General features: G+C 37.5%; 1 protein-coding gene across 1 annotated transcript in view; it reads left to right on the top strand.

Moving 5' to 3' along the window:
* NEO1 (neogenin 1) overlaps positions 1-23,681 on the top strand; it is a 199,360-nt gene that overhangs the window by 54,864 nt on the left and 120,815 nt on the right. Inside the window, exon 6 of the mRNA XM_044660264.1 lies at positions 708-828. Coding sequence (XP_044516199.1) covers positions 708-828 — 121 coding nt within the window. The remainder of the gene's footprint in view (positions 1-707; positions 829-23,681) is intronic.

Genomic DNA, 23,681 nt, shown 5'->3' with positions numbered 1-23,681 from the left:
TGAGTAACCTAATGCCAGAATTCTTTAAGCCTTAGCCCTGTAGATTAATAAAGTATCTTAACACATGTGAAAGTCATTATATGAATGCATAGTGATAAATTTGAAATCTTATGTCATTAAAGGTTCAGTGTTTTGAGTCTTTCTTTGAAATCACATACCTAATTGTGTCTCCTAGGCTATATCCTAAAATAATATGTGTAAAACATAACAAAACATGTTATAAAAAAAGGTATCTTCCAACAGGTTAAGCTAAGTGGAAATCTGTCTGTCAGAGCTAAATGATCATCTCATTCTTTAATCTCTTTATCTGTAGCTAAGGTGACTTTTTTTTGCCTTTTAATCATCACATGTTAACCACCACATTGTGTGGGGGTTATCTATGTTCAGTTGTAAAGTGAGCGTTTCAGAAAGATATTTTTCCTTTGCTAATAAATAACCTTGTGATCAGGTCCCCAGTGAACTAAATATGCCACATGGTACTGGTTCCTGCTTTGTCAGAGACAGAATTACAAATAAGAGTCTTCTTTGTGTGCATCCAGAAAAGGCTTCATAGCTTAGGTGCAGATCATATTATAACTAATGAGGGTCTTTTCCTTTTTGGTAAATGTGGGTTTTTGAAGACATTCCATAATATGAAATTTAGATGGTTTTTTGTTTATACATATGGTAAAGTTCAATCATAAAATAATTTTTATTTTCTTTCTCAGAAGGAACATAACCTTCAGGTTTTGGGTCTGGTGAAATCAGATGAAGGATTTTATCAGTGCATTGCAGAGAATGATGTTGGAAATTCACAGGCTGGAGCCCAACTAATAATCCTCGATCATGGTAAGAAGGAACTGAGAAAAACTGCTTCTTCAGGCAGTTATAAAAAAATCCTTTGTGATGTTTGCTAGTCTCAGAAATAATTTATTTTATTGAGGACCTTTCTTTCGTAACCAGGACTTAGAGGAAATTTAAAGATAAAATTTCTTTATTGAAATGTAGAGCTTAGAATAACCACACAACAAAGAATTGTTGGCTCCTACTTTTTAAATAAAACTTTTAGACAAAAGTGAAAGAATTGCAATTAGAAGAGAAAAAAAAGAAGCACCATAGAGTCTCATCATGTATCTGGCTTTACACTGTATTAACTTATGTTTTAAGAGCTCCCTGTTCCTGGAACTATAGGATTGAGAAGGAAGGAAATTTAGACCTGGAGAATTTAAGGGATTTATCCAGTATCTCAAGGTGAGGCCAGTAGGGGGCACCAGAGTGCACAGAATTTCAGGAAGACCTGAATACAAACCCTGCCTCACCTTGGGCAAGTCACTTAACTGCTACCTAAGTTTCCTCACCTATAAAATGTAAAACTGGAAAATAATAATAGCATTTACCTCCCCAAAGTCATTGTGAAGATCAAATTAGATAATAATTGTAAAGTGTGTAACATAGAGTCTGATACATAATTATTAACATTAACTAGCTATCTAAGTCATATAGCAGTTTGCAGAGGAAGCATTACAATACAGGTTTTTCAGTTCCAGTCCTATTTTCTAACTACTATGAAAATTGAACTCTAAAATGTAATCTACACTTTGCAATGAATTAGTTTTTTTTTGTCTATTTTTTTTAGGTTTTGTTTTGCTTTTGTTGTAGAAGAAAAATATTAAAAATTTTTTTCAGTTATAGGAATTAGTGATGAATTTCTCAATTTTATTCCTAAAATCTGACAGACATCTGATATCTGTAATAATTGTTATAGATAAGAGACAAACTTGGGCATCTAGACTGTCAAGAAAGCCCTGTTATCTTGAATCTCCCACATTCAGAATATATTCATTTTTGTAGCCTTCATTTAGAATGTGATAGAAAAGAGAAAATCCTCTTAGTTCATCTTTTTTTTAATTATTCATTACACTTCTCTTTCATATTGATCTTGTTAAAAAACTGTTGTGTGCAGATGCAAAGCATGGAATCCCTGCAAAGGTACAGGGATGGCCTCACCCAGAATTCCAGGGGACCCCCCTGGAGAACTTTGGGTGAGGGGCAGTTGAGAAGGGTTGGAGACAGTTTTATTGGTGGGATTGGATGTGAGCAGATACTCTGCTTGTCTCTCCTGACTTGGGGTTTCTCCTGTGAAACCATTGTAGCATAAGCTAGTGATTTCTACTCATAGGATTAGCCTATTTGTTAGTACTATTCTTCATTAATATAATTATATAATTATTTAGTAAATAGAGAGTAAGATACTTATCTATAGCAAGAGAGCCAGTTTAAGATCTCCTCTGTCCTCAACAGTTAGATAAATAATTTCTATATATCTCCTCTAACTGATCTGAGAGGAATATAAATTTAGGAAAGAAACATTATTGGGATTTCAGCCATAACAGAAACTCACCAGAAGAATCCTATTCCTGTCTTCATTACCAACTGAAGCAGAAGCAGTTAGAGGGGGAGGGGTTTGAGAGCCAGGAGTGTTTTACCCCCTCCTTTCCTCACTGTAGCCTGTCAATCTCTGGCTCTTAACTTAAAGCAGCTATCTGGCCCTGAACATTTATCTGCTTCTCCAAACTATCTGTTATTATCATCATAACAAAAACCCAGTGAGCATTCTCACACCAGGACAAAAACTGGGGCTCTGGGGCTCTGTTTGCTGGTCTCGGCCTAAATGACACTCTGGGAGCGTGTGCTGGAGCCCGCCCCAGGGACCTGTGTTTGCCCCTCCCAGGGCTCCCCCTGATACGAGAGCCCTTCCCATTGCTGTGGCGCCCATACCTCACTGTGCGCTCCATAGTCTGCCTCTGTCTGGCCTCTGGGTCTCCCTCTCTGGGATAGCCTGTGATAGCCCGCTCAGGCTCCGTGCACACCAGGTCTCATTGGACAAATAGATGGATGCCTTCTTGATCCGGACCTTTGGGTCAGGGGAGGAGCCTTCTGCAGGCCTGGTAGGCAGAACCTCTGCCCTCTCACTCGGCTTGAATAGGGCACTCCAGGCACTGTACAGGATGTGGGGAAGATGGCCTTTTCCCAGGATTACTAGGTGTTTGCTTAGAAAAATCTAGTGCTCCCACTCGTCAGGACTGCCCCAGAGTTTGCTACCTAATAATAGAATGATTAAGGTGCAGGGGAAGCAGAGACATGGCCCCACATGCATTTTGTGATTTTGTAATCAGCTTAGTTTGGGGAGTCCTCATCATTGTCAGCCAGATCCACTCATCGACCAGGTTAGAGTTAGAAGACCCATCGTGATTTTCTAAAAGCAACTGGAAGTTAATCTGAGTTTCTATCGCCTACTTTAGAGTCATCTGTTTGTCAAAATAAAAAGGGTACATCTAAGACTTTGCCACAGATAGCTTTACCACTATAAAATTCTGAGTATTGTCACCCTCAGATACCAGTATCCCTTTCCCTAGATGCTCTATTCAATGTACTGATTTAGCAAAGAGTTTGGTAGTCACTGTATCGGTCCTCTGGATCAGGGAAAACTTATGGCCTTGGCCAAATATGAGGGTGCAAAGAATGGAAAATAAATGGAAAATGCCTTTCCAGAGTTAATGGGCCATCCTTGATTATGCAGTTTAGCTTATATAATTCCCCCCACAGTTTTTGAGAAATGTGTAAATTTGATGTTTCAGATAGAAACTGTCACTTAATCCTTCGGGGTCTTAGTGTTTGCATCTATCAGATGACTAGATTAGTTCTCTGAGACCCCTTTCTGATAGAGCATTTCTGTTGCCCAGAGTAGATCCTTAATAAATGCTTGTTAAACGAGTGCCTTCTATTCATCCATAAATCTCTTGACACAATTGTCTGTATTAATTAGAAACATGTTTTTGCACCATATGTGTAAATTATTAAAAAGTCTTCTACAAAAACTTTAGATTATAAAAATCATTAAAGTATCAAATATTTGTTCCTTTTGATATTCAATTTGCTCGTATCATAATAATCTAAAATTTAAAACATACTATATTAAAAACCAAATTAGAATGGATTAAGCAGGAAATCTAGTAAATGAAAAGCTGGCAGGAATAAATTTGTAGATTAAACAGTTAGAACCAGAAATTTCATCCCCTAAATCCCGAAAACAAGTAAAGACATTCATTCCTCCTTATAGATGCTATTAGAAGTAAACAAGTGACTGGCTCATACTTTCTTATATCCAATCTTATCCATTTCCAATTGATAAAAATAATGAAGATAGATCCTCTTAGGAATATCTGTAAAGTTTATTTAATGCATAGTGATACTGTTGGGGATTCTACCCTTAGATTCTTCTGTCACCATTATCAGTCACTTCTCACCCACTCTGACTCACTTTTGTGGTTCTCATCCCTGTGTTTCCATCTTCCTTCTCAGAAGATCTTCACCAAATCTTGGAGGCCTTCTTCTGGGGACACTATTTCTTGGCATGACCTTATCTATTTTTCACTTTAGAGAAATTAGATTATTCTCCTAGTGATCTATAGGATAAATGGTTTTGGAGGGGAACAGAACTAGAGAGGAAACTAGAAAAGAACAGGTGGCAGAGATGGAGAGGAGGTGTTTATGAGAAAAGGGATGCAGATGGTTTGCTGTCACCTCCCCATGATAAATATTTGACAAACATATGCAAGCAGCTAAAGTGGAAGGGAATAATTATGGAACTGAGAATAAAAATGCAGTCAGAAACCAAATCTTCCCTAAGGGCGTCTTAGAATTTCATCCATGGTGCTCCAATGAAGTAACACATAAGGTGCAAATTTTAGTATCTCTCTTGTCTGAAGCTATAAATGCTGACATAGAAGCAGGTCCACAGAGAGACTGCTTTCTTCTGTAGAGGCAAATCTGGCATGCCTGAGCACCCCCCTCCCCCCCACAGAGGAACCAGGACAGAGCTGCTTCCCCTCCCCCTCTCTCCACATGCCTGAGGACATTCCTCACTTTGCCTGCTCCTCCTCCAGCAGCTCAGTGGGAGAGCTTCCTTCTTCTCCGTCTGGCTAAGGTAGACGCCTCACAGGCAGCAGAGCTGGAGGGGAGCAGAGCGGACAGCCTCGAGCCGTCCCCCCGTCCCCCTGTCCCCTCTCCACTAGCAGGTCATTCCTCACTTCACCCGCCTCTCCACCAGCAGCCCAATGGGAGCATTTCTGCCCTCCCCTCTGGGGTAGCATGGGGTCTTGGCACACCGTCTCTCAAAGGTTCTCCATCACTGGCTTACTCAGCCAGTTGGCCATCATCTTAGATCCCAGAATGACTGCTGCACACAGTTTGGCATTTAGGTAGCCCCACTCTAAGAAATAGCACTTGGGGAGTTTTAAAAGCATGATCGACCATTAGTTAATAATTGCTCATATGAAATTTCCATTTTATAGGCTTAAAGAAATGAAGTGACTTGCCTATAGTCACACAGTGATTGGCAGATTCACTCTTATATTTGTTCCTTATAACTCTTAATCACAGCTCTTTACTGCACCATTTACATACTTGTGGAGCATGGGCTGATTACCTGGAACCAAAAAAAATTAAATGTAATAACATAAACTTCAGAATTTTTATATCTTTAGAAAACTTACGCAACATATCCTTTAGATCTAATCACATTTTACACTGTGTGACATACATTTAACAAGATTTTGACACATGTTTAATTCTTTATTGTGAAATCACACATCACAGTATATATGAAGTATCCCTTTGACAATCTATTTATCCAAGTCTAACTGTAGATGTATTTCATAGGTTTTCGGTGGAGTTGAAGTCACATGTGTTCCCATGCCTCTGAGTTACAATTTTCTCTCTCTCAGATAAATTTCTTAACCTGTCATGACAGGGCATAATGCAGAGTTATATTACAGAATACTATCAATACCAAGCAATCTCTGTAATTGTAGAGCAATTCTGCTTTCAGAATAGCAACCTTTTTACCAGAGTTCATCATTACCCAAATAGAGACAAGACTTCCATGCCCTTTGGAAGTAAAAAATTCCTATAATGATTTTTGGATGGATGTTTGTAAAATTTGATGATAATACCTAGACCCCATAGGCTTCCCTGGACTTATCCAGGCAGTGGTTTTTGAACAGTCTGGAATTAAGAAGGAGTTTCAACAGTGTAAATGGGCTTTTCCTAATCTTTAGTATCTTGGTCTTTCAGTGGTTTGACCTTGACCCAGTATTTTTCTTTCATAGCAGTGTTTTGCTGGTTTCTTCTCTACTAGAATCAATAATAGCCCCTCCAGCTGGCAGAGACCTCAAAAAACTTTTCCTTACATGAAGGCAGAAGATGACAGTAGAACATTGTGTGTTTGTCTTGAAATGCAACTCCTAATTGACTGAAGTTGGGGAAACCCTCTCAGTCCAGTTAGATATGAGCCAAGTCATTAATTCTGAGACCTCCAAGTGTCAGAAGAAGGACACAAGCTGTTATCATTGCTATCACAAAATGAAACCGTAACAAAATTGTTATTTGTCCCAGTTAATTGGCATAAGTTTATTAATGATTTTTTCAAAATCATTGCCATCAGGATTGTGTTTATTCTAGTATGAGAAAAAATTATCACAAATATATTTCTGAAAACAAATATTTATCCTGACATAAATTTGTTTTGTAAAGAATACATGTCCAATTCTCTTATTTTAGAAATAAGGAAACAGATTAAAAAAATATTCACAGCAATAGAAGTAGCAACCACAAAACTAACAATATCTATTTATAAAATTTTGCAAAAAGGCAAGACCAAGCCCATAACCCAAGTCTCTTATGTAAATTTTCAAGTATAGTACACTACCTTTCTGGGGGAAAAAAATGTCCCCATGAGCTATACAATTGACTAATAGGTCAGAAAGTAGCAGGAATTTGGAGCTGAATTTTTCTTGTGGCCATTTTTTATTATCACAAAGTGAAGCTAAGAAAATAAAAGTGAACAGAAATACTGGAACTTATGACTTAAAAGAATATTTTAAAACCTGTTACTTTTTAAGTATGATAATATTTATTTAGTTTTTCTAAAAAAATTTATTCTAAAAAGTAGACGTATTGGAGCTTCAAACATTCTATTGTAATCTTAGGAGAAAACTTTTTTTTTTAAAGAAAGTAAATTAAAATTTAAAATAACTTTCAAAATTCATCTTTAATTGCTATCTGTGAACTTTAATGAAATTGCAACTAGCTCCTAAAATATTCCCTTTTTCCTGAATGATTCTTAATAGTAAGCAGAATTGAAAAATATACATACCACCAATATAAGGTAGTAGTAGTAGTAGTACTACTACTAGTTGCATTTATTTTGTAGTTATCAAAACATATTGGTTAGTGACTATGACTATTATGGTCATTGTTTTATGCTCAAAATCTTTCAGTTTATTATGATGATGTCCTTTAAAAATAGATTCTCTTAATAAGCAATAATACTTAAAACTGGCAACTATATTGAGTTGGACACTAACAAAAAGATGTAATTGCTGCTATTTAATCATTAAGACCTTTTTTATTTAGTAACTATTCTTGTACTTTTAAAATGTAAAATGAATTTTTAAATAAGAATGGAATATGAAAAAAAAGATTTTTAGGCAGGCAGCTGGGTAGCTCAGTGGATTGAGAGCCAAGCCTAGAGACGGGAAGTCCTAGGTTCAAATCCGGCCTCAGACACTTCCTAGCTGTGTGACCCTGGGCAAGTCACTTGACCCGCATTGCCCACCCTTGCCACTTCTCTGCCTTCGAGCCAACACACAGTATTGACTCCAAGATAGAAGGTAAGGGTTTAAAAACAAAAAACAAACAAACAAAAAAAGATTTGTATGTGTATGTGTGTATATGTAAATAGGTATACACTTTTTTTTTTTAACCCTTGTACTTCAGTGTATTGTCTCATAGGTGGAAGATTGGTAAGGGTGGGCAATGGGGGTCAAGTGACTTGCCCAGGGTCACACAGCTGGGAAGTGGCTGAGGCCGGGTTTGAACCTAGGACCTCCTGTCTCTAGGCCTGACTCTCACTCCACTGAGCTACCCAGCTGCCCCCAGGTATACACTTTTTAAAAGATTTGGACTATTCCCCTCAGATGTGAGATATTATTGCCAGGCCTCCAATTAGTCAAGTAAAGTGTAAAAGCTTTGGAGGAATTAAGGTAAGATTTGTAATCATCAACATGTTTTCCAGTAAAGGAAATTCATATTTTATTAGCTCATTAAGTGACTTTAAGGATATTATGGTCAAGATAGATAAGGACACACTGAATATCACATCATTTTTATTTGTAGAAGCCATGTGTCAGAAATTCCACATTGTATTTGAAGTGAATGTGGAATGGAATAAATGAATAATAAAGGACTAAAACCTGGCTAGAAATCAAATAATTGTTAGTATTTTACTGGAATATTTTTAAGAAAACTAACAAGTTAATGGCTTGTGGTAGTTTAGACTCAAATTAAGTAATAAGTTCCAACATTTCTATTCACTTTTATTTTTTCTTAACTTTTCATTGTGACAATAAAGAAAAATTCAACTCAAAATTCTTGTTCCTTTCCAATTTTTTAGTTATTTGTAAACTTCTAGAGACTTCTTTTCCTCTAGGAAAGAAACTACAGTTGAAAAATTAGTTAAGAGACGGGCTATAGACCTCATCTTGCCTTTTGCAAACCTTAAAGCACTATAAATAAACGAACAAACAAACAAATACATATAATTATTGTTGTTGTTAATCTTTTCTGAATTTATTTCTTTATTTCTAAAATAAGAGGATTGAACAGATAATCTCTAAGGTTCTTCCTAGAATGAAAATAGCATTCTAAGAAATAAGGGCATTAATCTTTTAGACATACACAAAACAAACATGTCAGAATAAGCTTTATTCTTAGAAATGTATTTGTGATTATTTTTTCAGACACTGGAATCAATAGAATTCATGATGTGAACAGTCAGTTCATTGTTGAGGCAGTAAAAATATGTGGTGCTGAGCTTAGAAGGAGGACTTTTTATAAAAAATGGGAAATGCTTTCTAAGCAGCGCAGATTGGTACCTTGTTGCACTGTAGGATTGAGAGAGAATGTCTCAAGTACTGAGACGAGCGGCCCCTTCCACTTAGCCAGTGTGTCAGAGGCCGGATATGAACTCTCTCGCTGACCTTCTGAAGTGTTGAGACTCTCTGTGTTGTTGTGGTACAATACTGCCGAGGCAGAGCCCAGAGGCACATTCCGAGTCCATGGAAAAGGTCAGAGAAATCAGCAGTGCGGCCAGACGTGTGCAGAAAGAGCCCGAAGATCTCCTTGAACAGCACTTGCGTAGAAAACCACTGCGTTTTAGGGGTCAGGACAGGCTGGCCAGCGAGCTGCAGTCACGGGCTGGTACGAATAGCAGTAGATTTCAGGCCAGAAGAGGAGTTCCCATTTCCTCTGAGGCACTGACTACCTTGGGCCTGCTTCTCGCTGCTCTGGACCTGTTTGTTCCAGTCCCCATCCTGTCTCTTGCTGAACAGGGGAGAACTACACTCATGCTTGCTTTAGAAATGCAGTACAGGTGAAGCGGGCCTGTTGTTGCATTTTACAAGTAATTACTAGAAATGCTTTCTAATTATTTTTTTATTCTTTTTTAAAAAACATTTATTAATATTTATTTTTTAGAAAAGTTAACATGATTACATTATTCATGCTCTTACTTTTCCCTGAGCCCCCCCCTCCCCCATGGCTGATGCGCATTTCTACTGGTTTTAACATGTGTCATTGATCAAGACCTATTTCCAAATTGTCAATAGTTGCATTGGAGTGGTAGTTTCAAGTCTACATCCCCAATCATGTCCACCTCAACCCATGTGTTCAAGCAGTTGTTTTTCTTCTGTTTCCACTCCTGCAGTTCTCCCTCTGAATGTGGGTAACGTTCTTTTCCATAAATCCCTCAGAATTGTCTTGTGTCATTGCATTGCTGCTAGTATAGAAGTCCATTACATTCGATTTTACCATAGTATATCAGTCTCTGTGTACAGTGTTCTTCTGGCTCTGCTCCTTTCACTCTGCATCAGTTCACATGGAATCCCTCCAGTTTATTATTCCTTTAAGCACAATAGTATTCCATCACCGGCAGATACCACAATTTGTTCAGCCATTCCCCAATTGAAGGGCATACCCTCCTTTTCCAGTTTTTTGCCACCACCACAAAAAGCGCGCTATAAATATTTTCGTACAAGTCTGTTTATCTATAATCTCTTTGGGGTACAAACCCCAAATGGTATGGCTGGATCAAAGGGCAGCCATTCTTTTATAGCCCTTTGAGCATAGTTCCAAATTGCCAGCCAGAATGGTTGGATCAGTTCACAACTCCACCAGCAATGCATTAATGTCCCAATTTTGCCACATCCCCTCCAGCATTCATTACTCTCCCCTTCTTTCATTTTAGCCAATCTGCTAGGTGTGAGGTGATACCTCAGAGTTGTTTTGATTTGCATTTCTCTAATTATTAGAGATTTAGAACACTTTCTCATGTGCTTGTTGATAGTTTTGATTTCTTTATCTGAGAATTGCCTATTCATCTCCCTTGCCCATTTATCAATTGGGGAATGGCTTGATTTTTTATACAATTGGTTTAACTTCTTGTATATTTGAGTAATTAGACCCCTGTCAGAGTTTTTTGTTATAAAGATTTTTTCCCAATTTGTTGTTTCCCTTCTGATTTTGGCTACGATGTTTTTGTTTGTACAAAAGATTTTTAGTTTGATATAATCAAAATCATTTATTTTACATTTTGTAGTTTTTTTCTAACTCTTGCTTGGTTTTAAAATCTTTCCTTTCCCAGAGATCTGACAAGTATACTATTCTGTGTTCACCTAATTTACATAGTTTCCCTCCTTATGTTCAAGCCATTCACCCATTCTGAATTTATGTTGGTGTAGGGTGTGAGATGTTGATCTAAATCTAATCTCTCCCATATTGTTTTCCAAATTTCCCAGCAGTTTTTGTCAAATAGTGGATTTTTGTCCCCAAAATTGGGCTCTTTGGGTTTATCATACACTGTCTTGCTGATGTCACTTACCCCAAGTCTATTCCACTGATCCTCCCTTCTGTCTCTTAGCCAGTACCATACCGTTTTGATGACTGCTGCTTTATAGTATAGTTTAATATCTGGTACTGCTAGGCCCCCTTCCTTGACATTTTTTTTCATTATTTCCCTTGATATTCTTGATCTTTTGTTATTCCAAATGAACTTTGTTATACTTTTTCCTAATTCAGTAAAAAGTTTTTTGGTAGTTTGATAGGTATGGCGCTAAATAGGTAAATTAATTTGGGTAGAATGGTCATTTTTATTATGTTAGCTCGTCCTACCCATGAGCAATCAATGTTTTTCCAATTGTTTAGATCTAGTTTTAATTGTTTGGAAAGTGTTTTGTTTGTATTCGTATAATCCCTGTGTTTGTTTTGGTAGATAGATTCCTAAGTATTTTATATTGTCTAGGGTGATTTTAAATGGTGTTTCTCTTTCTACCTCTTGCTTCTGTGATGTGTTGGAGATATATAGAAATGCTGATTATTTATGTGCATTTATTTTGTTTCCTGCAACTTTACTAAAGTTATTGATTATTTCTACAAGCTTCTTAGTTGATTCTCTAGGATTTTTTAAGTAGACCATCATATTCGCAAAGAGTGGTAGGAGAGGTTAAGCAGCTGCTTTTTACTCTGTCACCATCTTAACCAGGAAGTCTCAATGCTTTCTAATTATTAGAACTGCTGAGAAGTGAAATGAATGACTGGAGGACATAGTCGTCGTCCTCCCCCCCTCATGAAGGGGTTCAAGCCTTGTCTGCACTGCCTACGCAGTGTCAGTACACAGGCCTTCTCACCTGGATGGGCCCTCCCTGCTTCCCTCTGTCCAGACCATTCTCCCGGGGATATTCCTGGAGCAGAGAATCCCATGGGCTACCCCACCTCCCCCCGGCTCTTCCTCCTCAGTCCTGGCTCCAGAACCTCGTCCCCCCCCAAACTGGCCAATAGGCCTCTGGCTCCTCTCTTGGGACTTTCTTTGGTCAGGCTGTCCTTAGTAGCCGAGAAGTGCCTCTTCCTGATCCTTGCCTCTTGGCCTCTCTGCCCTCCTCTGGGTGCCCTTTTCTGACCACTCTCACAGCTGTGAATCTCCCTTGTGAGGAGGTGGGGACAGAGAACAGGGCTCCACCGCAGGCAGGTTCAAGTCTTGGCTTTAGTGTATGCTGGCTCTGGGCCGATCTTGAAGGTTTTTAAGTTGCCAAAGTTCAATAAAAGGGGAAGTTTCCTCTTCAGGAAGTTCTTAGTGCTCGTTAGATCAGGGCTCTAGGCCCAGTCATTTACTGTACGTGTTTTGTAGGGATTTGAAGAGGTACCTGTTTTTTTCCTCCTGATTATCCAGCCCATAGTAGTAGCTTAATAAATACCTGTTAATTGATGGACATAGTCCAAACTATTTAGCCAAAGCTGGGATGGTGAAGTATGTGTACAAAGTCATAGAGGTGGTAAAGAGCATAATTTGCATTCAGATCCTGATGGTTGAACTACATGATCTCTGACATCCCTTTCAACCACAGTATTTTCCTGGTGGGAGTGCAGGGAGGGGGCAGGCAGGAGTAGGAGTAAGGAAGTGGGGCTGCCAATAGGGGAAATACAAAAATCATCACCAGGGTAACCTGAGCAGAAATGAAAGGCACACAGGAGCCATTTGTTTAGTAAGAATGGGAGGGAAATAGAGCCAAGGTACTGCGTCACTGGATCTTTTATGCACACAGCACTGCTTGTCCCAAGGAACGTTTTTGAGAAATGTTCTGCAACCGTGTCGTCCAGACAGGCCTCACCACTTGTCCAGAGCAGTCTGCTTTTTCTTGTTAAATGTGGAGATAACACAAAAGTTAGGAAACACTGCTTAATCCAAGATTTGCATTAGCATTTTGTATGGAATGTAGAGCCTTATGTTCTTTTAATATCTAAAAAAAGAAATTCTTTTAAACTAGTATAAATAATACAGAACTCAGCCCATCAAAAAAAAATTCATTTTTCTTTGGGACAAAACTACAGTTGAGTTATATAGATTCACCTATAGATATGCATAGTGTGGGGGAATGGGCTTATTTCAGTTTGCTTTATAAATTCCCTATTGATGTAGGGATTGGAATTTCATGTCTTTTCAAAAGGGTATAAAGTATCTCTAAATCTTAAATTGCTAAAACTAACTTATTTACCATCTTTTAAAATGAATTATGAATTTTTTCCTCTTTTTTTTCTGAAAGTTTCATTCAGGCAAGATTTTGAGTCCAAATTTTGGTTCTCTTTGCTGTAGTCTTTCTCTGACTTCTACCCTTTGAGTCATAATAATTACTTGAATATTGATCTGCTAAAGATTTTATCACAATATTTTACTGAGTAGAGGAAAATACTTTTTCAAAGTGTCTTTTTTAGTGCTTTGTATTTTAATTTTAACTCATTTTTTTCTTATGAAAGAAATTATCTGTTAGGTTTTTGAGTGCTAAGGTGGATAGAGAGTTCACCTTGGAGTCGGGAAAGTATGGTAGTTAAAGTCTTACAATTTCCATTCTTTTCCTAGTTGTTTTGATTTTGGTCATACATTAATTTTAAATTAATGTAATAAAAATTAAATATGTAACCCTTTATAGTTGCCTCTATGCCTTGCTTGGTTAAATTTTCCTTCTCTACCTTTAACTATGAAAGGTATATATGTATTTATGTCATGATCTTTAATATTAAATTCATGTCATGATCATATGTTCATTTTAAATTTATTATAGTATATGGAATAAGTTTTCAGTCCAGTTTTTCCAGTAGTTCTTTTCAAATAGGGAATTTTTTTCTTACATAGATGCATGTTATAGAGTTTGTTGAATCCTGGGCTATTGTGTTCCATTTTTTCTGACTCTTTCATACTTATTCTGTTCCATTGATCTTTTATATTTTTTAACCAGTACCAAAAGGTTTTGTTGATTGCTAATTTCTGATGCAATTTGAGGCACAGATATGTTTTTATTTCACCAAATGAATTTTGTTTTTATTTTCTCTTAACTCTACAAAATATCTTTTTCATGGTTCAAATGGTATAGCAATGAATCTATAAATTAACTTGGAAAATATTACAGTTTTTAATGTTATTTCATGGTCCAGTCATGAACACCAAATATGTCTTTAGCTAATTAAGTTGTTCTTCATTTCTTAAAGAAGCATTTTGTAATTGTGTCTATATATGGCGTGGAAGATCAACAAAAAATATGTTATCTTTTTCTAGTTATTTTGAATGAGATTTCCCTTTCTTTTATTACCCTTTAGATTTCAATATTATTATATGGAAATCTATAGCACATGTTCTGGCCTATGTGAGAGGGGACTGCTCCTTTCCCCCTCACCACAGGACATTTCTTAGGACATTTCTCCCATCACCTGCACCTCTCTGTCCAGCAGCCCAGTGGGAGCACTTCTGCCCTCTCCTGTCTGGGGTAAGGTGGGGTAGGGCTTTCAGGAAGTATGAGTGTTGAAGTTTGGACACTCAGTCTCTAAAAGGTTCGCCATCACTTGCCTATAGCTTTATTATAGTAACTAATTGTCACAGTTTCTTTGCTGATTCACTAGAATTTTCTAAGTAAATTTCATGTCATTAACCAATAGGATTAATTTTGGCTCCTCTTTGCTTACCTTTGTGATGTTTTCTTTTTTTTTTTTGAAATTAATGCACCAAATAAGATGAGTATTTCTGTTTACAGAATAAAACAGAAAAAGATAACCCTTCATGTGAACAACTTCATTTTCTCTTTAAGCATAGTATAAATTCACTGTATCTCCACAGCTATGTTCTTTATCTGGGTTGGGTACCAACCTTCATTCTTTTCTCTTCTATACCTTTTAAAATGCTTCACTCACTGTCTGTTACTTCATTTTATGATAGTATCCCCATTGGTAGCCTCCTTTGTTCCCCCTAATCTCCACTCAGAAAAATAATAAAATATTTATGTCAGAAATGCATAGCCACTACATTGACCATGCCCCAAAATGTGTCTCATTCTGAACTTTGAGTTCCTCAACTCTTCATTGTAGAGACTGGAAGTGTGTTTCATGAGTCTTTTGGAATCCTGGTTGATCAGAGAATGGATCTGAGTTCTTAAATCTTTCAGAGATTTTTTTAATGGCTATTGACCTCTTGGATAATTTCTTTTTAAAACTCTTTTCATACCCTTTGATCATTTCTCTTTTGGGGAATGGTTATCAGAATTGTCCATTTTATCTTCTCTGGTATTCTCTTCTTTAGTTGTGAACACTTCCATTATCTGTAGTTGTGATAGCCTAAGTCTTTAATTTCTCATCTTATCTTATTGCTAGCATTTCTAGAACTATATCAGATAATAGATTGCAAGAGATCATCAAAGCTGAAAGTTGGTTTTTGAAAAGAACTAACAGAATTGAGAACCTTTAGCCAGCATGTTTAAAAGAAAGAGGGAAGAAAATCAAATTAAGAAATTTCAGAATGAAATTAGTAGTTTCACAATAAATAAAAATTAAAATAATTATTAGAACCTTCTATGCATAGTTGTATACCAACTGAAAATTCAAGAGAAATAGAGGATTATTACCTCTACAAATACAAAATACTTATGCTAAGGGAACATCAGGAAGCCATCTTAAAGAATCTAATGGTGAAAACCAAAAATGTCTGCATAGATTTAGAGGACAATTCTATCAAACATATAAAATTCCCGTACTACACAAACTGTTCTCTAAATTTTTTTTTAAGTCCTCGGGGCAGCTATGTGACTTAGTAGGGAAAAAAAGCAACAGGAGGGCAGCTGGGTAGCTCAGTGGATTGAGAGCCAGGCCTAGAGACGGGAGGTCCTAGGTTCAAATCTGGCCTCAGTCACTTCCCAGTTGTGTGACCCTGGGCAAGTCACTTGACCCCCATTGCCTACCCTTACCACTCTTCCACCTATAAGTCAATACACAGAAGTTAAGGGTTTAAAATTAAAAAAAAAAAAAAAAGCAACAGGCCTGAAGTTGGGAGGATCTGAGTTCAAATATAACCTCAAACAGTTACTAGCTGTATGACCCTAGACAATTCAATTAACCCTGTTTGCCTAGTTCTTGCCTTTCTTTCTTAGAGTTGTTACTAAGACAGAAAGTAAGGATTTAGTTTAAAACATTTTAATATATTAACTACCTTTTATATATACCAAACCCCTTTATCTGTTAAATATAATCCTAATGACAAAGTAAGAAAGGGGCTAAAACAATGAAGGGCTTTAAAAACTTGGTCTGTTGGTAGGCCCAAGGTACAAAGCATCTAAGAGTAGAGAACAATATAGAGTTGAACTGTTTGACTATAGGGTCAAAATTGGGAAAGGAGGAAAGTGAAGCAGGCACTGAATACACATTTCTTTATGCGAAATGAAAGGGAATTTATATGGGTTGTACTTTTGCCTCAGATCTGTCATCTTTTGAGTTTATGGCTTGGCCTTCCCTTCCACTGGAGTAGATTTTTTTTTTGTAAACTTCTTGTTTGCTTATTTTCCAGCTTATTTTTTGGACTTTGAATGTTATGTTGAAGTTAGGTTCTCCTTATCTGGGAGGGTAAAGAGGTAATGTCCCAAACTTTAGGGGGTTTTGTGTTGCTATTTTCAGAGCTAGTTCTGGGGTATTTGTAAGTTTTTGGCACTTCCAGTGTGGTGTGATCTAGGGAGAGGTGTGATGAGGTCACTGCTCTCCTGATCTGCACTCTGGTCTTCATCCTCAAAAGTTAGAGCTCCTCTTGACCCTGGAACTATGATCAGGTTGCCTGCCATCTTATGCCCACATGTGCTAGTTCTCTTCTCCACCTTAGTACTCAGACCAGGATGCCCAGTCCTTTCTGACTGACCCCAGATGCCCCCCTCCTCCCTAGAATGTCAATCCAGAACTTCATATTGACAATAGAGTTGCCCATCAACACCACTTGAATCCAGCTCTAGTAAAGGGTCCCCTGTAATCTGTTTTTGACTATTCATCCACCCCCTTTATTGTCTCTTGGCTAAGAACCCCCAAAGCTGCTGCCGCCACTGCCACTATTGCAGCTACCTCTAAGGCCCAACGTTGGCACTGCTGCCATGCCCCAGATTGACTCCCACCCTGGTATTACAGACCTCTCCTGCCAACCTCCTAAGTTGTCTGAGGATAAAAAAAGTTTCATTCTAACTTTTTCTTGGTTCCGCCACTCCAAAATTTGGTTTGAGCAGTTTTTTTTAAAACATTTTTTAATATTCATTTTTAACATGTTTACATGCTTCATGCCCCTACTTTCCCCTTCACCCCCCCACTCTCCCCCCACCCATGGCCGACACGCATTTCCTCTGGTTGTAACTTGTGTCATCAATCAAGACCTATTTCCAAATTGTTGATAGTTGGATTGGTGTGGTAGTTTCGAGTCCATATCGCCAATCATGTCCACCCCAACCCATGCGTTCAAGCAATTGTTTATCTTCTGTTTCCTCTCCTGCAGTCCTTCCTCTGAATGTGGGTAGCATCTTTACCATAAATCCCTCAGAGCTGTCCTGGGTCATTGTATTGCTGCTGGTACAGGAGCCCATTACATTCGATTTTACCACAGTGTATCAGTCTCTGTGTACAATGTTCTTCTGGCTCTGCTCCTTTCGCTCTGCATCAGTTCTTGGAGGTCTTTCCAGTTCACCTGGAACTCCTCCAGTTTGTTATTCCTTTTAGCACAATAGTATTCCATCACCAGCATATACCACAATTTGTTCAGCCATTTTGAGCAGTTTTTTAAAAGTTGTTCAGAGGGGAATGTTGAGATAGTTCAGCTGGGTGGCTGTCTCTAATCCTTTATCTTGGTTCTACCCCAAAGCAATTACTTTACAACAATCTTGTGAAGAAGTATTATTATTACTAATTTACAGATAAGCAAATTGTTACTAAATCTAGCTATGTAGCATTATCCAACTGGAGTTATATTATTAGAAATTATAATAAAGGAACAAATTGAGAAGGCTTTTGAAAGTAGATTTCATAGACAGTGAGTATGTTAATGGTTTATCAAAGGGCCCTCTTTCAGTAAATTGTCAAGAGTTCTGCCCAAAATAAAATTTAATGTATTATCCTTAAAGTATAAGGATGTGATCTTAATGTAAATGTGAGGTTCAAATAATTCTTACTTGCCATAAATTTTACTGTAATTAATGTTCCTTATGCTAGGAATCATTTGAGAATTCTGAATATAATGAATATAGTACAGATAAATATTACCTTTATGTTGAACTTAAGTTTCATTCCAGCAAAAATTCTCATTTTATTTTTTGGGGTTTTAATTTCTCCAAGACATTGTGAAGACCATTTCATGACTCAGAGTTCTGATAACTGTTGATATCTGGTGTTACATAAGAAGACTTGGTCTTTCTTCCCATAATGTTGATTTTGAGATAGTTAGAGAGCTTGATTTCAATCAAATTGATTTCACTTTGATTCTTTCCTTTCATAACAGGAAAAGAAGCCACTGCTTAGCATTAACAGAAGGGAGCTAACATGTGCAAATATCTTAATTGGTTACTATTTTTAAAAGATATGAAATTATACTGTTCTTTATAGGCAGCACAATGCCATTTGGCATGGAATAAAAGGCATAATTTGCAATCTGGCTGCTCATGGGCTAGATTTCATACCATTTTAATCTAGGATGTATACTTCCCCTTCCCTTTCCCTTTCCTTTCTGAAGAATGGGAAGGGGTAGAAAATTAGGATTAAGTGACATGCCCAGGATAACACAGTTAGGAAATAACAGAATTTAGGGCCTCCCATCCCTAGTCTTGACTTTCTATCCACTGAGCCACCTAGCTGACCTTCACTGATCTTTTAATTGCCAATTTTAAAGATCTTTTTCTGAATCTTTATACTTCTAGATTGCTTCTTAGCCTTTGACACAATGTTCTCCTTTTCCTTGATACTTGTTTCTCTCTAGGTTTTTTTTGGGACACTATTCTCCTGCTTCTTCTCCTACCTTTCTGATCACTGCTCAGTCTCCTTTGTTAGCTCTCCTTCCAGGTCATGCTCTTTAACTATGCATAGCCCCCAGAGCTCTTTCCTGGACTCTCTTCCCTTCGTTTCAGCTTTTATCTCTGTACAAATAATTTTCAGATTTATTTATCCATTCAGTCAGTCAATAGACAGGTATTATGCTCATGGGGATCCAAAAAAAGATAAAAGATAGCCCTTGCTGTTGAGAACCTAAAAAATCTAGTAGAAGAGACAACCTATGAGCAGCAGCTATGCACAGCCAAGTTCTTTACAGGAAATAATTAATAGAGGGAAGACCCTGAACTTGAGTGATTGGAAAAGGCTTCCTGTAGAAGGTAGGATTTTTAACTGGGATTTGAAGAAGACCAATCATTGGAGATGAGGTGAGAAAGCATTTCTGACATGGGAGATAGCCAAAGAAAATGCCCAGAGTTGGGGGACAGTGTTCTAAAAGACTAACAAGAAGGCCAGTGTCATTAGATTGAAGAGTTCATGAGGGGAGGTGTAAGGTGTCAGAAGCCTGATGAGGTTGAGGGATAGACCTAGGTGGGCTGGGAACACCAAACAGAGCATTTTATAGTTCATCCTGGAGGGGAATTCTAGCTTTTTCTGGGCATAGTCCAACAGATAAGAACACAAGCTAGAGAGGTAATGATTTAAAAACAAAAAACCAGCAATAACAAGAAAAGCCACCCAGTGATACATACTGGATAGGGCTTGAATTGAAAATGAGCTACAGGAATTGACAAACTTCAGAGAAACATTATTATTTTTTTTTACTATGGTAATTCATTTCTTAACTTTAATCATGTTTTCCCTACAATCATTTTGGGCTATTTTTTTTCATATTTGGCTTCTGGTGAAAATAAAAAGCAAATCGTAATTTTTGTTTTAAAGATGGGAGCTTCTAAGAAGGGGTTCCTAACTTTTTTTTGTGTCGTAGACCCCTTTGCCAGTGTGGTGAAGCCTAAGGGTAGCTTCTAGAATAATGTTTGTTGCTTTTATAATTGAAGGAATTGTTAGAGAAAAAAAATAAATATTTTTTCCCTGTCCAGATTCATGGACTCCTTGAAATCTGTCCACAAATCTCTTGAATTCCAGTTTTAATAAGCAAAGATACTGGAATAGTTTGCCATTTCTTTCTCCAACTTATTTTACACATGAAAAAACTGAGGCAGTTAGGTGGCTTTCCCAGGGTCACATAGCTAATAGATGTCTGAGGCCAGATTTGAACTTAAGAAAATGAGTTCCTGACTCTAGGCCTGGCATTGTATTCACTGCACTAACTGCATCTGAGTGTAAAATGTCCAAGATTTAAATAGCAGCTTGAGGCAAAAGTAGAAGAGATTCTACAAAGAAATGTATGATTAATTGCCCAATTAGTTTACTAGCAATAATTGTTACAGAAACTTTGGGGGAGATTTTCCTTCAGTCTCTGTTGATTTCAAAAGGTTTGTCAATAATTTTTTAAGAAAGAAAACAGAACAGTGTGAGCAGTGAAACAATTAAGAGAACACAAATGATGTCCATGGTACTCTCACTGTATCTGATTGCCTACTTTCCTGTAGGGATAGTATAGTAAGAGATAACAAATATAATGTACAGATTGTGGATAAAGCGAAGAATTGTTATTTTCTTCAATAGTTTATTTTAGCAGAATAATAGTGAAAGTTTCAGAGGCCATCTGCTTCCACTCACATCTGAATAGGAATCCTCTTCTGTCAACTCATAGTAGGCATCTTTCCTGATCTTTCCCCAACTCCACCAATTGCTAGTGTCCTCCCTCCCTCCCTAAATTACCTGCTTTCAAATACTTTTCTTCCTTGTTCTAACAGTGCCAAATCCTCCCACCGGCTCCTTCTTCTAATCCTGTTAACAAGTTGCTCTGCATCAGAGGAAGTCTGACAACTGTTGCTTAAGTATCTTATAAATTCAAGTCATCTAACTTCAGCTGGACCTCAGTGCAACAAGGCTGTCTTTTTATTCCTTCCTAATTGATTTCTTATTCTCCCTATAGGTGCTATTCCCAACTTTCTTCTCTCCCCTCAAGTCTTTTCCCCTCTCCCCTGCCACCAACTTAGGATTCTAACTCTTCTGATAAAACTGAACTTCTTGAAAACACTTACAAACTTCTCCTCTTCTCTCTTCCTTTCCACTAGTGTCTCCCGAAGAGATGGCCTTGCCCCTTGCCAGGACTAATCCCTCTTCAAGTGTAATTGAGCCTTTTAACTCTCTTGTCTTCTCTAGCAGGTTGACCCCTCGGGCGTCCCCCATGCCCTCTAATTCTCAGCCTCCATATTGGTTTCTTTCCTTCCTTCTCCATGCTTGTCCAGGTTTCCCTCATCCTTTAAACAGCCACAAGATCCTTTCGTCCCTTTTTAACTTGTTGCTTCTCTCAAACCTATATCATTTTCAAAGCTGTTTGTACAATGCTACTTCTTTTGCCTTACCTGGATAAATGAATCAAAGCTAGTGTTAATGCTTCACTTATATTTATTGGCTTTTGAGCTGGAGGACATCCAAAGAACCACTAGTTTAGAGAACTAGACTGGTAGCCTAAATGCCACCTGAATCAGATTACAATGTAATTGGAAAGTATTGACAAAATCAATAAAATTAGAATACAACATAGATCCAAGCCAGTATGTGGCCCACAGAAATCAGCACCATTGATCCAGCTCATCTTCCTTACTTTACAGGTGAGGGAGCACCAAAGTAGGAGCCCGAGCTAGATAGGAATTCCAGGTGCAGTATTCTCAGCACTTTGCTTCATTCTCCCCCAATCTAAAACCAGGACTGAGTAGGAAATGCCTTTGAACCCACTGTTCAAAGTGGACCAAGTGGCTGACTACAATGATGCATTCTGAAATACAGTTGATTGCAGAGCTGCACTTAGCCATCAGATGTTAGAGATCTAGTGTTACAGTAGCTAGGGACAGTAACAAAGAGCATCTGCTTTGGAAAAAGAAGAAAAGAGATTGAATTCTGGCTCCTTATTTACTACTAAATCACCGCATGACAAATTATGTAATCTCCTGGGCCTTAACTATGAAATATGTAAGCTATTTAATTATTTTTAGATGTTTGGCTCTTGATTTGCCAGAAAGAGAATATCAGAGATTTCATGAGTATAAAAATCCCCTATGATAACTTCCCGCCATCCTTACAAATTGGCATTCAGTTACTTAAGGCTTCTAAGAGGGTAAATAACTTGTTCAACAATGCTGTGTATATAACATAATGAGAATAATAGACATTACCTTTTAAAAATGCTAATATTAGCATATAAATAATGGAATTAATTTCTGCTTCAGGTATGCATTGTACTTCTAAATTATTTTTGTAGTATTTTCTAACTCTGAACTTGTAATAAAATGATTTTACCATATTGAATTTTTTGTAGTTGACTGGAAGCAATGAGTGTTCTCTATCTTCTCACAAGAAAGTTAATCCTTATGTCAGGATTTCACACAAAGTAATTTATTTTCTCTTATTAATTCCATTTTTTTCTCTTAAGTCTGTATAAGCATTAATATGCTTGAACAAGCAAAAACATACACTTAGGAACATGGTCTTTAAACACTAATGTTAAATTAAACTCTACTGTTTTGGAAAAATGCATGTCAGTTAAGCCTGCAGTTCTCTCTGAATTTCAGGTTTTCAGGGCTCTCCTGGGAGGTCAATCTCTTTAATATGTCTGCCTCAGGAGCCATTAGAAATGCCCTCAGAGTGGTGGCCTTTCCTTCCTTCCTGGTTGTGCTGTGGCCTTTCCAAAAGGCAGAACCTCAAGTTAGGATGAAAAGGGACAAGCCTTTCCGTTCTCCAGATTCCCTGCTGCACATGATGAGTCAGTACAATCCGGCACGCCTCTTTTAATGATTGCTTGTTATGAAAGGAAAAAATGGAAGTGGTTTCCACAAAATCAAAATATCTCCCTTAGCCACAGAAAGGGGAGGAGCAGTTTGTGTCCTATTTTATAACTTCCTGTTCTCATTTATGTCTTTCATTTAAACCAAATATTCATTGCCAAATTGCTTATCTGAACTTGCATATTTTAAGAGAAAAAAAAATTCTGCTCTCAAAGTCTCTATGTTGGTACCCTTACAGCTGGACTCATACTATAGAAAGATTCATTTCCCTTTTGTTCCACAATCATTTGGACACTAAAAAATGTGATTATTGACTTATCTGCCTTATAGAATCATTTTACTGATATCTCTCAACAATTTCTAGTGGGTTATAACAATAGCCATGCTGTAGAACATTTCAGGAATTTTGGGAAGTTGATTCAGTCCAAATTTTAGAACTTAGTGTCTAGGTGTGCATCAATATAATGCAACTAAGACTCAAAATACATATTGCAATACATATATTGCATATGTCAGTTATACATGTTAAATCATACCAAATATTTTTATACACAAAAGAAAAATAAAGTAAGTGAGGAAATTGTATTTCAGTTTGCACTCAGAGTTCATCAGTTCTCTCTGGAGATAATAATCAATACATTACTGTTACTGTGTGTAATGTTCTTCTGGTTCTTCTCACATCACTCTGTTTCAGTTCATACAGTCTTGCCATGGTTTATTTTTGTTTTTTTTCTGAAACCACTCAGGTTGTCATTTCTCCTTCCTTCCTTCCTTCCTTCCTTCCTTCCTTCCTTCCTTCCTTCCTTCCTTCCTTCCTTCCTTCCTTCCTTCCTTCCTTCCTTCCTTCCTTCCTTC

Source organism: Gracilinanus agilis, chromosome 2, assembly GCF_016433145.1.
Source record: "Gracilinanus agilis isolate LMUSP501 chromosome 2, AgileGrace, whole genome shotgun sequence".
NCBI lineage: Eukaryota > Metazoa > Chordata > Mammalia > Didelphimorphia > Didelphidae > Gracilinanus > Gracilinanus agilis.
Note: the sequence above shows the minus strand (reverse complement) of the source record. Positions and strands in the feature narration are given on the sequence as shown.